The 13,710-nt window shown below is 36.0% G+C and overlaps 1 protein-coding gene across 3 annotated transcripts in view; it reads right to left on the bottom strand.

Annotated features, from left to right (window-relative positions):
- Positions 1–211: 211 nt before the first annotated feature.
- LOC111144761 (speckle type BTB/POZ protein like) overlaps positions 212–13,710 on the bottom strand; it is a 57,679-nt gene continuing 44,180 nt past the window's right edge. For all 3 annotated transcript variants that reach the window (XM_022499211.1, XM_022499218.1, XM_022499207.1), the window contains 3 exons: positions 4,065–4,207; positions 3,922–3,975; positions 212–1,706 (listed from right to left, as the gene is read on the bottom strand). In XM_022499211.1, coding sequence (XP_022354919.1) covers positions 1,562–1,706; positions 3,922–3,975; positions 4,065–4,207 — 342 coding nt within the window. In that variant the 3' untranslated portion in view covers positions 212–1,561. The remainder of the gene's footprint in view (positions 1,707–3,921; positions 3,976–4,064; positions 4,208–13,710) is intronic.

Raw genomic sequence — 13,710 nt, forward strand, 5'->3', positions numbered from 1 at the left:
TTTTCCCTTGTGGTCAAGTATAAATCTTGCCTAAGAAGCATACTGTCACTATCACAGAAAATCAGATGCAGTGACTTGCCACTGATCACTCCTACTTCTCTGGGATAACGCACCAGAACAGACTCCACTGTGAACAGAGCTATCCAAACACTGAACATGTGTATGTGTTTAAAGCTAAATTCATTTATAATAAAGAACTGGCCCATGAAAAGCAGTTTATAAATAGTTTATCCTGTTCACATTATGCAGAATTTCAATATCATCCACAATGTTATTACAGTAACTGAAACAGAAAGGAGAAAGCTAGGGGGGAAAAAAGGTTCAGAGTGTGGCCTGACATATTTCTAAGGGCTCTCTCCTTTAGTCTGCAAATAATATAAGTTCACTGTTTTCAGGAGGGGAGTAGAGTATCCAGGATTTGTTTATTCAGTTGCCTTCTCCAAAGTGTGATAAGACAGGAATAAATTCAATAATAAATATCTGAAATTTAAACCAATTTAACTATAATCAAGGCTATCATTCTTATCTATTATCACAAACATCCCAATTGCCTCCATTGGTCTTAAAAAATTCTTTCAAAAGTTAAGACACAATTAATTATACCTTATTAATACCCTCAAAAACAAAAAAAAAATATATGTACCATTTAGCATACAAAAGTTACACATTAAAAGTGCATTATATCTTTCTTAATTGGCCCACTCCTTAAATTTACATTTGGTCATCCTTACTTTCAACATGGACAGAATTCTTCATATAAATGTATGTCACTATAAATTAAAAAAATTAATTCAGCATAAAACATGCTTTCTTTTTATTGAAATCTTAACCTCAATCAATTCTCAATCATTGTAAACTTCAATAAATCCACAAAAAACACAAGCAAAAGTTTGTTATGCTTTTCTTAGTTTGTTGGACAGTCAACACATAGACAAACATCACAAATTTTACTAAAAATTTGGGCCAACTCATTGCATATTTGCCCCTTGAAATGAAAAATAAATTAGAATTGAAGCAGTGTATTGCCGTAACTTACCTTGAAGGTAAGCAGGTTCTCCTATATGTATAGAACTTAGACTGGAGACATTATCCATAATCTCCAATTCAAGTGCTTTTAAGAAGAACCTAGTTTTAAACTTTGAGACAGCACAGGACAAACCCTATAAAATTCATTTTGCTTTTTTCTCAAACTAATGGAAGATCCTTTTGAAACTTAATATCTTCAGTTATCAATATTACTGCATTATGGACCTAGTGCAATCCTGCATAGCCTTAGTCAAAATGACAAGGCACAATAAAAAAATTAAAGTATTATATGAACAAGAGAAGTCACTGAAGATAATTTAAGGCCTTGAAGTGAATTAGAGTATAATCAGTCTAATTTAAAGCTGAAGAATAAACCATAAATTATCCACCTGAAATGCAAGCAATATGCTTTTTCAGCTTCTGTTCTGTGGACAAGACAACAGAAACAACTCTTGCTTATGGTTTGTATATTAGAATCCTTCCGGACCTGGAGGAGTAAAAGTCAATTCCATTTTTCTACAGTTCGTGGAAGATTTCAGGACTGTTTTAGCCGTTTGCGTGGAATGCCAAACTGTGGACACTGTGCAGATGCTAGTGCTCGGAAGGCTTCTGCTACTAAATGAGGGTGAGACTGAATCATGGACTTCCACCCCGATGTTTCCATTATGTCTGCTGCTTGGCTGAAAAATAAAGTTATACTATGTTTATTAAAGAGTACTTTTCAAAACACATTATTATTATTTTTAAAACTTACAAATTTCAAAATGTTTTAAACACTTCATTTCTCTATGTCATCAGGCCCCATGCATTCATGAAAGTACCATCTTCACCTTACTGGTATTTTATGTTGCAACAGAAACTCTTAAATTCTTCTGGAAGTTCTATACTCTGGAACTATGTTACACTTTTCTCCATAGTCCTAACTCCCATTGTTACCATGTATCAGCTCTTTCAACAGCTCTTTTCCCTGGCTGTTACACACAGGTTTTCTCTAGAGTTCCAACTTTTGCCCTCTGCTCTTCTCCCTCTACTTCAATACTATCAACTCCTAATACTTAAGGTGTTTTTTCAATAATTCCTCAAAAAGGCTTTCTTCCCCTAGCTTAGATAAGGTTCTTCTGCTATATGCTTGGATGGGTATGTTATATAGTATCTATTGTTACACTTTATTTCAATTACTTGCCTAATTCCAATTTGCCTCCTGCTAAGCTATAAAGCCCATGAAGGCAGGGGAATATTCATCATCATGTTCACCACGATATTCTTTGTATAAGCACAGTGCCTAGGGTATTTACTGGATAGTAAATATAAATACCTGTTAAATGAATGATCACCTACTGCTTCATGCTTCTATACTTTGGATGGAGCTATCCTTTCTGTTCACAATGCCTGTTATTTCCTTCTTAGTTTTACTAATTCCTATTCATGTTTAAAGGCTCAGAAGTCATCTCCAGAAAGCCATCCCTAAACCATCCAACCTTTATCCAGTGCCCTGTATATATCTTCATCACATTACTTACCACATTATAATAACATATTCATGTACTTAGTTTTTATCAATAGATAAATTTCTCAAGAAAGGATTTTTCCTACTCATTTTTATATGAAACTCCTTAGCATGGTGCTTGAGACACAAGAGTACTAGGTAAATGTTTGTGGAACTAAACAGTAGCTAATAACAATAAAACAACTTTTTAAATTTGCCTGACATTGTATTACCTCTATGTCATTGTGTTTATAATTTTAACTAATTGTTCAGAATCACAAAGATACCTATCAATATACCTGGCATTTTCATTTATTTAATTCAACAAATATCTATTGAAAATCTGCATCTACAACAGCTTCTCCAGGGGATGTGAAATAAACTGGCATTTGTTGACAGTGGAAAAAAGTTGTTCAATGTCATATTTTCTTAACAGAATACAATTAGAACTTGAAAGTGGCTAAGTACAAAGGATCACAAAATTATCATTTACAGCTAATACATTATATTTTTGATTCAAATGTATTTTTTAGGATCAAATGCCATGATGATAATGTATTATCACACCAATCAATATACAGAACAGCCAATAACTTAAAAGTGCTCATAGATGAAAACAATGGGAAGTAATTAAATGGTCAACACTCATTTTATTGTTTCTAACACTGTCTTTTTTCACTTATATCAACTTTTGATAATATGTGAAAATGGAACTGAAGGGTTTACAGGTAAAAACTAATCAAAAGCAGGTACAAATTCTTTACACTATCAACTCTTCTTTGATTTTGAAAAATTATAAAACGTAGACAAATCATTCTAAAAATGAGAGAAGAAAACATAAGAAGGGAATAGTAAGTTCTAGTAGTTCATACTCAGAAGGCCCAGGCTTAGAAACATGTAACAACTATCACACCTCTTACAATTTTACCAGAGAAAGGAAAGACCAAATTGAACCAGGAGCTAGTCTAAAATACTGTATGATTCAAGTTACTTGGCTAACCTAAGAAGCAGTAGATGAGCATTCAAATGTAAAGACTTTCTAAGCAAATCTGGAGGAACACACCTTAGAGGATAAAATGAGTATTTCCTACATTTTTAGAAATGCTTTCTGAAGGGGCAGGGAAAAGATCGCCAATAGCCATTGAAATACCTGGACTCAGTTAAATACTATAAGCATATGTGCATAAGAAATTAAAATGTCGATCCCAGTTCACATTAGAAGCTGATCTACAAGGAAGCATAGCCTCAAGAATCCACTAAGTCAAATTATTAGTTTTTAAAATAACTGGCAGTTTACTTGATATAACTAATATCTGGATTCATACTTATGCAGATGAGCAAAAGGCTATGCAAACAGTTAATTTCATGTATGCAGATCAACTTTAAGTCAGAAACTGATGTCATCTTACTTGCTGTTCCAGTTTTTCCCATCTTTACACCCAAGCTGTCGAAGTACACTGCACCTGCATTGAAGATTTAAACACACTTAAAAAAAAGTCCGGTGAAAAAATGTTGAAGGTGTCACGCCCACTGAAATACAGGCATAGCTTACCTATTAATAAAGTCTATGGCTTGTGCTTTCAACTGTTCTGCACTGTGCAAATCTGCAAGGACAAGGGTATCAGCAACATTTTCTACTGAAAGGTTACTACACAAAGCTTCTTCACACATGACCTTCAGCCGTTCCAGTGCGTACTATCCAAAAGGAAAACATAACAATTAAACATTTACTCAAACTACCAAGTTTTAAACACTCGGTATTTGTAATTTAGAGAACACTTGGCATCTGTAAACTAGAAAATAAAGTTAAAGCACATTATACTCTGAACTGAGAATTAAGAAAAAGTCTTTTATTTTTAAAAAGATTATTTATTTATTTATGAGACAGAGAGAGAAAGTGCGTGCACGCGTGAGTGCGCATGAGTGGGGGGTGGGGACAGAGGGAGAAGCAGACTCCCCACCGAGCAGAGAGGCTGATATGGGTCTGGACCCTAGGGGACTGTGGGATAATGACCTGAGCCTAAGGCCAATGCTTAACGGACTGAGCCACGCAGGTGCCCCTATGACTGAGAATAAAAAAAAAAAAAAACCTCAAAGTTATTTTAACCTAATATTAAGAAGATGCTCTTGAATGACTATTAAGAAGATTAATATTAAGAAGATTCTCTTGAATGACTCAAGAGAAAGACTAATTTTCTTTAGGAAATTTCAATTTATGCAAAATACATACTGTCAATTTTTAAAACAGTTTTATTCCTTTAAAAAAAATCTTTCTTCCTCAATAGTCTTAATGAGTGAATTTCTCTTCTCCATTTTAAACGCCAAAGTGTACCAGGAGGTACATGTATGTTGCCACTGTTCAATCTTGAAGAATGAATTATAAAGCTGAAAAAATAATTTTGATAACTTCTTTAGTTATTATGACAAGTTTAGCAGCTTTATTGAAGTATAAGTGATATATGGCAAACTGCACATATTTAAAGTTCATGCTTTGGTAAGTTTATAACTTATAACCGTTATTAAAACATGACACTGAACATATTCATCATCCCTAAAAGTTTCTTCCTACCTCTTGGTAATCCTCCCCTTTCACTCCACCACAGGCTAAACCTCTGATGTGCTCTCTACTGCTGTAGTTTGCATTTTCTGGTGTCTTCTATAAATGGAATCATAAAATATGTACTCATTTTTGACTGGCTTCTTCTACTCAGAATATTTATTCTGAGATTCATGCATGTCTGCTATTTTATCAACAGTTCAATGTTTTTTATTGCTAAAAAAAAATTCCATTGCATAGAGACATACCATATTTGTTTCTGCATTCCTCTGTTGATAAACATTTGGGTGTTTCCAGTTTTTAGCTATTACAAATAAAGCTTCTATAAATATTCACATATAAGTCACTGTATGGGAATATGCTTTTTTTTCCCTCTTAGATAAAACAGTAGACTCACTAGATCACATGGTGTGAAACTTTTAAGAAGTCATCAATCTTTCAAAGTGGTTGTAACATGTTACATTTCCATCAGCAGTGTATAAGAGTCCTAACTTACACATCCTTCACCATACTTAATGTCGTCTTTGTAATCTCAGCTATTACATGTGTAGAAATAACTCATATGGTTTTAATTTACCTTCCCCTAATAACTAATTATGTTGAGTATCTTTTGATACAGTTAACTGACATTAACTGAGAAAATATCTGTTCAAATATTTTCTCTATTTTTAGAAATAACATTGTTGGGCACCTGGGTGGCTCAGTCAGTTAAGCATCAGCCTTCAGCTCAGGTCATGATCCTAGGATCCTGGGATTGAGTCCTGAATCAGGCTCCCTGCTCAGAGGGGAGTCTGCTTCTCCCTCTAACCACTACCCCCCCTCCCCTGGCTCATGCTCACTCTCAAATAAAATCTTAAAAAAAAAAAAAAAAAAAAAGGAAATACATATTTCCTTTAAAAAAATATTGTTTTCTTATAATTGAATTTTGGCAATTCTTTATATCGTTTGAATGCAAAAGTCCTTTAGCCGGGGTGCCTGGGTGGCTCAGTCAGTTAGGCAGCCAACTCTTGATTTTGGCTCACATCCTGATGTTAGGGTTGTGAGATCAAGCTCCACATCAGGCCCCACACTCAGCAAGGAGTCTGCTTGAGATCCTCTCTCTCTTCCTCTGCCCCTCCCTCTGCTTATGTGCTCTTTCTCTCTCTAAAATAAATAAATAAATCTTAAAAAAAAAAGCCTTTTAGCAGCTATATTCTGAATAAAAGCTGCTAACTGTATAGATGCTTTGCAAAGTATTTTCTCCTAGTTTGTGTCTAGTCTTTTCATTATGTGTTTTCTGAAGTTTTAAAACTTTACTTAAGCCTAATTTATCAATTTTTCTTTTATGTATTGTGTTTTTTGGTGTGATAGCTCAAAAGTCTTTGCCTAACACAAGACTATGAAGACTTTATTCTATGTTTTCTCTTCAAAGTTTTAAGTTTTAGATTTATAATCCATTTGGCATTACTTTTTGTATTTGGCTTGAAGTTCATATAAGAAGTTCATATTTTTTTTTCTTTCAGGCATATAGGTATCCAATTGTTCTAGTATCACTTGTTGAAAACACTATCCCTTCTTCACTGAATTGTCTTTTCACCTTTATCAAAAATTAGGTATTGGGGCTGCCTGGGTGGATCAGTGGGTTAAGTCTCTGCCTTCAGCTCAGGTCATGATCTCAGGGTCCTGGGATCAAGTCCCACATCGGGCTCTCTGCTAGGCAGGGAGCCTGCTTCCTCCTCTCTCTCTCTCTCTCTCTCTCTCTCGGGCTCTCTGCTAGGCAGGAAGCCTGCTTCCTCCTCTCTCTCTTTCTCTCTCTCTACTTGTGATCTCTCTCTGTCAAATAAATAAAATCTTAAAAAAAAATTAGGTATCAATATATGTAACAGTCTACTTCTGTACTTTCCATTCTGTTCCAATAAGTTGTCTATCTTGTAACCAATACACTTCTTAAATCCTGAAGCTTTATTTATTTTTTAAAAATATTTTATTTATTTATTTGAGAGAGAGGAAGAGGGAGAGAGCATAAGCAGGCGGAGCAGCAGGAGAGAGAGAGAAGCAGGCGCCCTACTGAGCAGGAACCTGATGCCAGAGCTTGATCCCAGGACCCCAGGATCATAACCTGAGCCAAAGGCAGATGCTTAACCGACTGAGACACCCAGGTGCCCCTTAAATCCTGAAGCTTTATAGGAAGACTTGTTATCGTGCAGTTTTAGCCTTTCACTTTGATCTCCTTTTTCAAAGTTATCTGACTGTTCTAGGCTCTTGCACTTGCATATAAATTTTATATCCACTTGTCAAAAAACAAAACAAAACAAAAAAACCTGCTAAGGACATGTTGGTTCTACTAGTGAATTTTAAGAACTGTAATTTTAATATTGAGACTACTAATCCATGAACAAAAAAAATTAAAAAAAAAATTTTTTTTATTTATTTGACAGATACAGCAAGAGAGGAAACACAAGCAGGGGGAGTGGGACAGGGAGAAAGAGGCTTCCCGCTGAGCAGGGACCCCCCCCCCAATATGGAGCTTGATCCCAGGACCCTGGGATTATGATCTGAGCCAAAGGCAGTCGCTTAATGACTGAGCCACCCAGGCGCCCCCAAAATTTCTGTTTTTATTTATTCAGGTAGTCCCTGAATTTCACTTATCAATATCTTATAATTATCAGTTCAGTCTTTTGATATCTTTTGCCAGATATATGCCTATATATTTAATATTTTTGATGCTACTGCAAATGTCATTTTTAATTTAAATTTTTATTGAGATAGCTATGGTTCATGTGTAGTTTTAAGAAATTAATAGATTCCAGCTTGAGAGAAATACGGCAACAGAGTAGAAGGACTCTAGGTTCCTCTTGTTCCATAAACACAACTAGGTAACTATCAGATTATCCTAAATACCCCAGGAATAGACTAGAAGACTGAAAGAACAAACTCCACAGCTAAAGGGAGAGAAGAGGCCACACTGATAAAGGTAGGAAGTGTGGAGACCTGGCTTAGTGGAGAATGGATTGTGGGTGCTGTAGAGAGGAGGCAGTTGCAGTCATGGAGAAGGATGAGGGAGAGAGGAGCACACAGAGGAATTCAAAAGGGAATGTTTCTCCAAAAATGATGGGTTGTAAAATGAGAGGACCTGAATTTCATGACTTCTTGCAATAAGTGGGGCTAGAGTTCTGTGGGCTTGGCTAGAATAGAGTTTGGAGGGTAATGCCCTGCTCCTGGACAGAAGGCAGACAAAAAACCCAGGGGTAGGTTGTGTGGAAACAGCTATCTGAAGAATGTCTGGGACACATCAGGGTCACATTATTTGCTCTTCTCTGAGGACATCCCTGAGAGGCAGCATTCACAGTGACACTTTTCCTAGAACAAAGGAGCTAGTCAGTGCCAGTTAACTCCCCCACCCATCAGCATAAATACAGACCCAGCACTGCATCCACATTGGCTGCCTTACTTGCTAACACCAAGCCCCACTCCCTTGCACTCCAGAAGGACCACCCTTCTCAGTCAAGCTTCTGTCAGTCCCAGCATAGCAGGCCCTTCCTCCGGAAAATCAGCACAAACCCTGCCCATAGTTCTGAGGGCCTCAGTTCCAGATGAAGCAGTGTCAGGTCACATTTCACAAACAGCCCAGAGCATAGCTAGTTAAAATTTGCCACATCTACATTAGGGATGAAACATGGCCTCCAGCAAAGAAGAAGAGTCTTGTGGACAACTGGCTTAAAGGACAGAGTAACCAGAATACAACAGTGGACCACATGCAGAACACACTCGAGACGTGCCCTGGAAGTGCCAGGCCCTGGGCACTACATAACTTCTTCTTCATTAGGCCATTACTTTCAGGTATAGGAGACATAACTGGCTTTTCTAACACAGAGAAGCAGGAGACAAAATGAGAAGACAGAGAAAATTACCCAAAGTGAAGGAACAAGATAAGGTCATGGCCAGAGATCAAAGTTAAACAGATATAAGTAACGTGCCTGATGGAGAATTTAAAGCAATGATCATAAGGATACTCATTGGACTTGAGAAAAGACTGGAAGATCAGTGAGACCCCTAGCACAGAGATAAAGGAATTAAAAAAGAATCAATCAGAGATGAAGAATACAATAAACAGGATCAGAAACAGGCTTGATGCAATGGACAGAAGGCTGAAAGAAGCAGAGGAACAGATTAGTGAACTAGAAATAATGGAAAATAATGAAACTGAATGAAAGAGAAAGAATTACACAACATGAGAAGACTTAGGAACTCGAGTGTCTCCATCAAATGTGTAACTCTCCTATTTTAAGAGTCCAGAAGAAGAATAGGGAGCAAAGGGGGCAGCAAATTTACTTGAGGAAATAATAGCTAAAAATTTCCTTAATCTGGGAAAGGAAACAGACTTGCATATCCAGGAGGCATAGAGAATTTCCATCAAAATCAACTAAAGCAAGCCCATACCAAGACATATTATAACTATGTTTGCAAAATATAGTGATAAAGAAAAACTCTTAAAAGCAGAAAATCAAATGAAGTCCTTAAAAGGGATGACCTATAAGGCTAGCCAGGGATTCCTCAACAGAAACTTGGCAAGCCGGATGGGGGTGGCATGATATATTAAAAGTGATGAGTGGGAAAAATCCGTAGCCACGAACAGTCGATCCAGCAAGGCTTTCATTCAGAATAGGAGAGAGTAAGAGCTTCCAGAAAAACAAAACTAAAGGAGTTCTTAATCACTAGACCAGCCCTTGCAAGAAATATTAAAGGGTACTTTGACTGCAAAGGAGAGTCCAAAAGTAACAAAAATAAGAAAGGATCAGAGAAAAATCTCTAAACAATGGCAGAACAAGTAATAAAATGGCAATAAATACATAGCTATTAATAACTGCTTTGAATGTAAATGGACTAAATACTCTAATCAAAAGACATAGAGTGTTAGAATGGATTAAAAAAACAAGACCCATATATGCTGCCTATTAAGAGATTCATTTGAGATCTAAAGATACCTGCAGGTTGAAAATGAGGGGATGGAGAAAATTAACATGCAAATGAATGTCAAAAGAAAGCCAGAGTAGTGATACTTATATCAAAAAAACTAGACTTTAAAACAAAGACTGTAACAAGAGACGAAGAAGGACACTGTACCATAATAAAGGGGATAATCCAACAAGATATAACAATTGAATAATCACAAATTAGCCCACAAAGAGCCATTAACAAATACAAGAAAACTAAAATCATCCAATGCACCTTTTTTGACCACAATGCTATGAAACTACAAGTCAACCACAAGAAAAAAATCTGGAAAGACCACAAATACAGGATGTTAAATAACATGCTATTAAACAATAATGGGTCAAGCAAGAAATCAAAAATGAAATTAAAAAACAAAACAAAACATGGAAACAAAAGTGAAAACACTATGGTTTAAAACCTTTGGGATGCAGCAAAAGCAGTCCTAAGATGGAACAGGCATACCTTAAGAAGCAAGAAAAATCTCAAGCTTTAACTTTTCACCCGAAGGAGCTAAAGAACAAAGGCTAAAGCCAGCAGAAGGAAGGAAATAATAAAGGTTAAAGCAGAAATAAATGATACAGAAACTAAAAACAGAACCAAACACATACACAAAAAAAACCAAAAAAACCTAACAGAACAGACTGATGAAACCAGGAGTTGGGGAAAATTAATAGGATTGATAAACCTCCAGCTAGACTTATCAAAAAAGAAGAGAAAGGACCCAAATAAATAAAATCACAAAGAGAGAAGAAATAACAACCAACACCACAGAAATACAAACGATTATAAGAGAGTATTATGAAAAACTATATGCGCAACAAATTGGACAACCTAGGAAAAAATGGATAAATTCCCAGACACATATAAATCACCAAAACAAAAACAGGAATAAATAGAAAAGTTGAAGAGACTGATAACCAGCAAAGAAACTGAATCAGTAATCAAAAGACTCATAACAACAAAAGTCCAGGATTAGATAGATGGCTTCACAGGCAAATTCTACCAACCATCCAAAGAAGAGTTAATACCTATTCTTCTCAAACTATTCTAAAAAACAGAAAAAGAAGGAAAACTTCCACTTTCATTCTATGAGGCCAATATTACCGATACCAAAACCAGATGAAGACACCGCTAAAAAGGAGTACTACAGGTCAATATCCCTGATGAACACAGATATGAAAATCCTAGCAAACTGAATCCAACAATACATTAAAAAAAATCATTCACCACAATCAAGTGGAATTTATTCCTGAGCCGCAAGTTTGGTTCAGTATTCATAAATCTATCAACATGACAGATCACATTAATAAAAGAAAGGATAAGAGCCATATGATCATTTCAATAGGTGCAGAAAAGATATTTGACAAAGTACAAAATCCATTCCTGATAAAAACCCTTAACAAATTAGGTTTAAAGGGAACACATCTCAACATACAATGACCATATATAAAAACCCCACAGCTAATATCATCCTCACTGGGGGAAAAACTGAGAGACTTTCCCTATGTTAAGGAACAAGAAGACAAGGATGTCTAGTCTCACTAACATAGTACTGGAAGTATCAGCCATGGCAAGGAGACAACAACAAAAAATAAAAGGCATCCAAATCAGCAAGGAAGTAGTAAAACTGTCCCTATTTGCAGAAGATGGGACTCCACCAAAAAACTGCTAGAACTGATGCATGAATTAAGTAAAGTCTCAGGATACAAAATCATCATACAACCATCTGTTGTATTTCTATATACCAATAATGAAGCAGCAGAAGGAGAAATTAAGGAATCAATGTCATTTACAACTGCACCAAAAATGATAAGATACTTCGGAATAAACCTAACCGAAGAGGTGAAAGACCTGTACTCTGAAGAATGTAAAGCACTAATGAAAAAACTTAGGATGGCACAAAGAAATGGAAATATATTCCATGCCCATGGACTGGAAGAACAAATATTGTTAAAATGTTTTATTACCCAAAGCAATCTACACATTTAATGCAATCCCTATCAAAATATCAACAGCGTTCTCTGGAGAGCTAGAACAATCAATCATAAAACTAATATAGGACTACAAGAGACCCTGAATAGCCAAAGCAACCTTGAAACAGAAAAGCAAAGCTGGAGGCATCACAATTCTGGACTTCAAGTTGTATTACAAAGCTGTAATAATCAAAGCAGTATGGTACTGGCACAAAAACAGACACAAAGAACAATGGAACAGAATAGAAAACCCAAAAATGTATCCACAATCATATGTCAACTGATGTTCAACAAAGCAGGAAAGACCATCCAATGGGAAAAAGACTGCCTCTTCAACAAACTGTGTTGGGAAAACTGGACAGCAACATGCAAAAGAATGAAACCAGACCACTAGCTTATACCATACACAAAAATAAATTCAAAATGAAAGACCTAAATGTGAGACCTGAAACTACAAAAATCCTAGAAGAGAACACAGGCAGTAACTCTTTGACATTGGCTGTAGCAACTTCCTTCTGCATATGTCTCCTAACACAAAGGAAACAAAAGCAAAAGTAAAGTTTTGGGTCTTCATCAAAATAAAAAGCTTCTGAAAGCAAATGAAACAATCCACAAAACTAAAAGGCAACCTACAGAATGGGAGAAGATATCTGCAAATGATATATCCAGTAAGAGGTTAATATCCAAAATATATGAAGAGCTTATAAATTTAAGAACTTATAAATTTAAAAATGGGCAGAAGACACATTTTTCTAAAGACATCCAGATGGCCAACAGACCAATTAAAAGATGCTCAACATCACTCATTATCAGGGAAATTCAAATCAAAACTGAAATGAGGTATCACCTCACATTTGTCAGAATGGCTAAAATCAACAACATAAGAAACAAGAGGTGCTGGTGAAGATGTGGAGAAACAGGAACTCTCTTGCACTGTTGGTGGGAATACAAACTGGTAGAGCCACTTTAGAAAACAGTATGGAAGTTCCTCAAAAAGTTAAAAATAGAAAATACAAAAATACTGACTCAAAGGAATACATGCACCCTGATGTTTATGGCAGCATTATCAAGAATAGTCAATTTAAGAAAATAGCCCAAGTGTCCATCGACGGATGAATGGGTAATGGAGTTGTGATATATACAGAATGGAATATTACTCGGCCAAAAAAGAAAAAAATCCTGCCATTTGCAGTGACATGAATGGGGCCAGAGAATACTATGCTAAGTGAAAAAAACAAATATCGTATGATTTCACTTATATGTGGAATTTAAGAAACAAAACAAATGAGCAAAGAGAGAAAAAAAAAAACAACAGAGAGAGGCAAATCAAGAAACAGAGTCTTAACTATGGAGAATAAGCTGGCTACCAGAAGGGAAGTAGATGGGGGGATGGGTTAAATGGATGATGAGAATAAAGGAGGGCACTTGTGTTGAGCACCAGGTGATATATGGAATTGCTGAATCATCATGTTGTAGACCTGAAACTAATATTACACTGTATGCTAACTAACAAAAATTTAAATAACAACTTGGGGGAATAAAAGAAATATCAGATTCTATACATATTTGGCCTAGTAATGGCCCTGCTGGTAATATTTTATAAAACAAGTATAATATTGGGGTGCCTCGGTGGCTCAATTGGTTAAACGTCTGCCTTCAGCTTGGATCATGATCCCAGGGTCCAGGGACTGAGC

The sequence above is a fragment of the Enhydra lutris genome, unplaced genomic scaffold (genome assembly GCF_002288905.1).
Source record: "Enhydra lutris kenyoni isolate GAN:26980312 unplaced genomic scaffold, ASM228890v2 scaffoldscaffold1, whole genome shotgun sequence".
Lineage (NCBI taxonomy): Eukaryota > Metazoa > Chordata > Mammalia > Carnivora > Mustelidae > Enhydra > Enhydra lutris.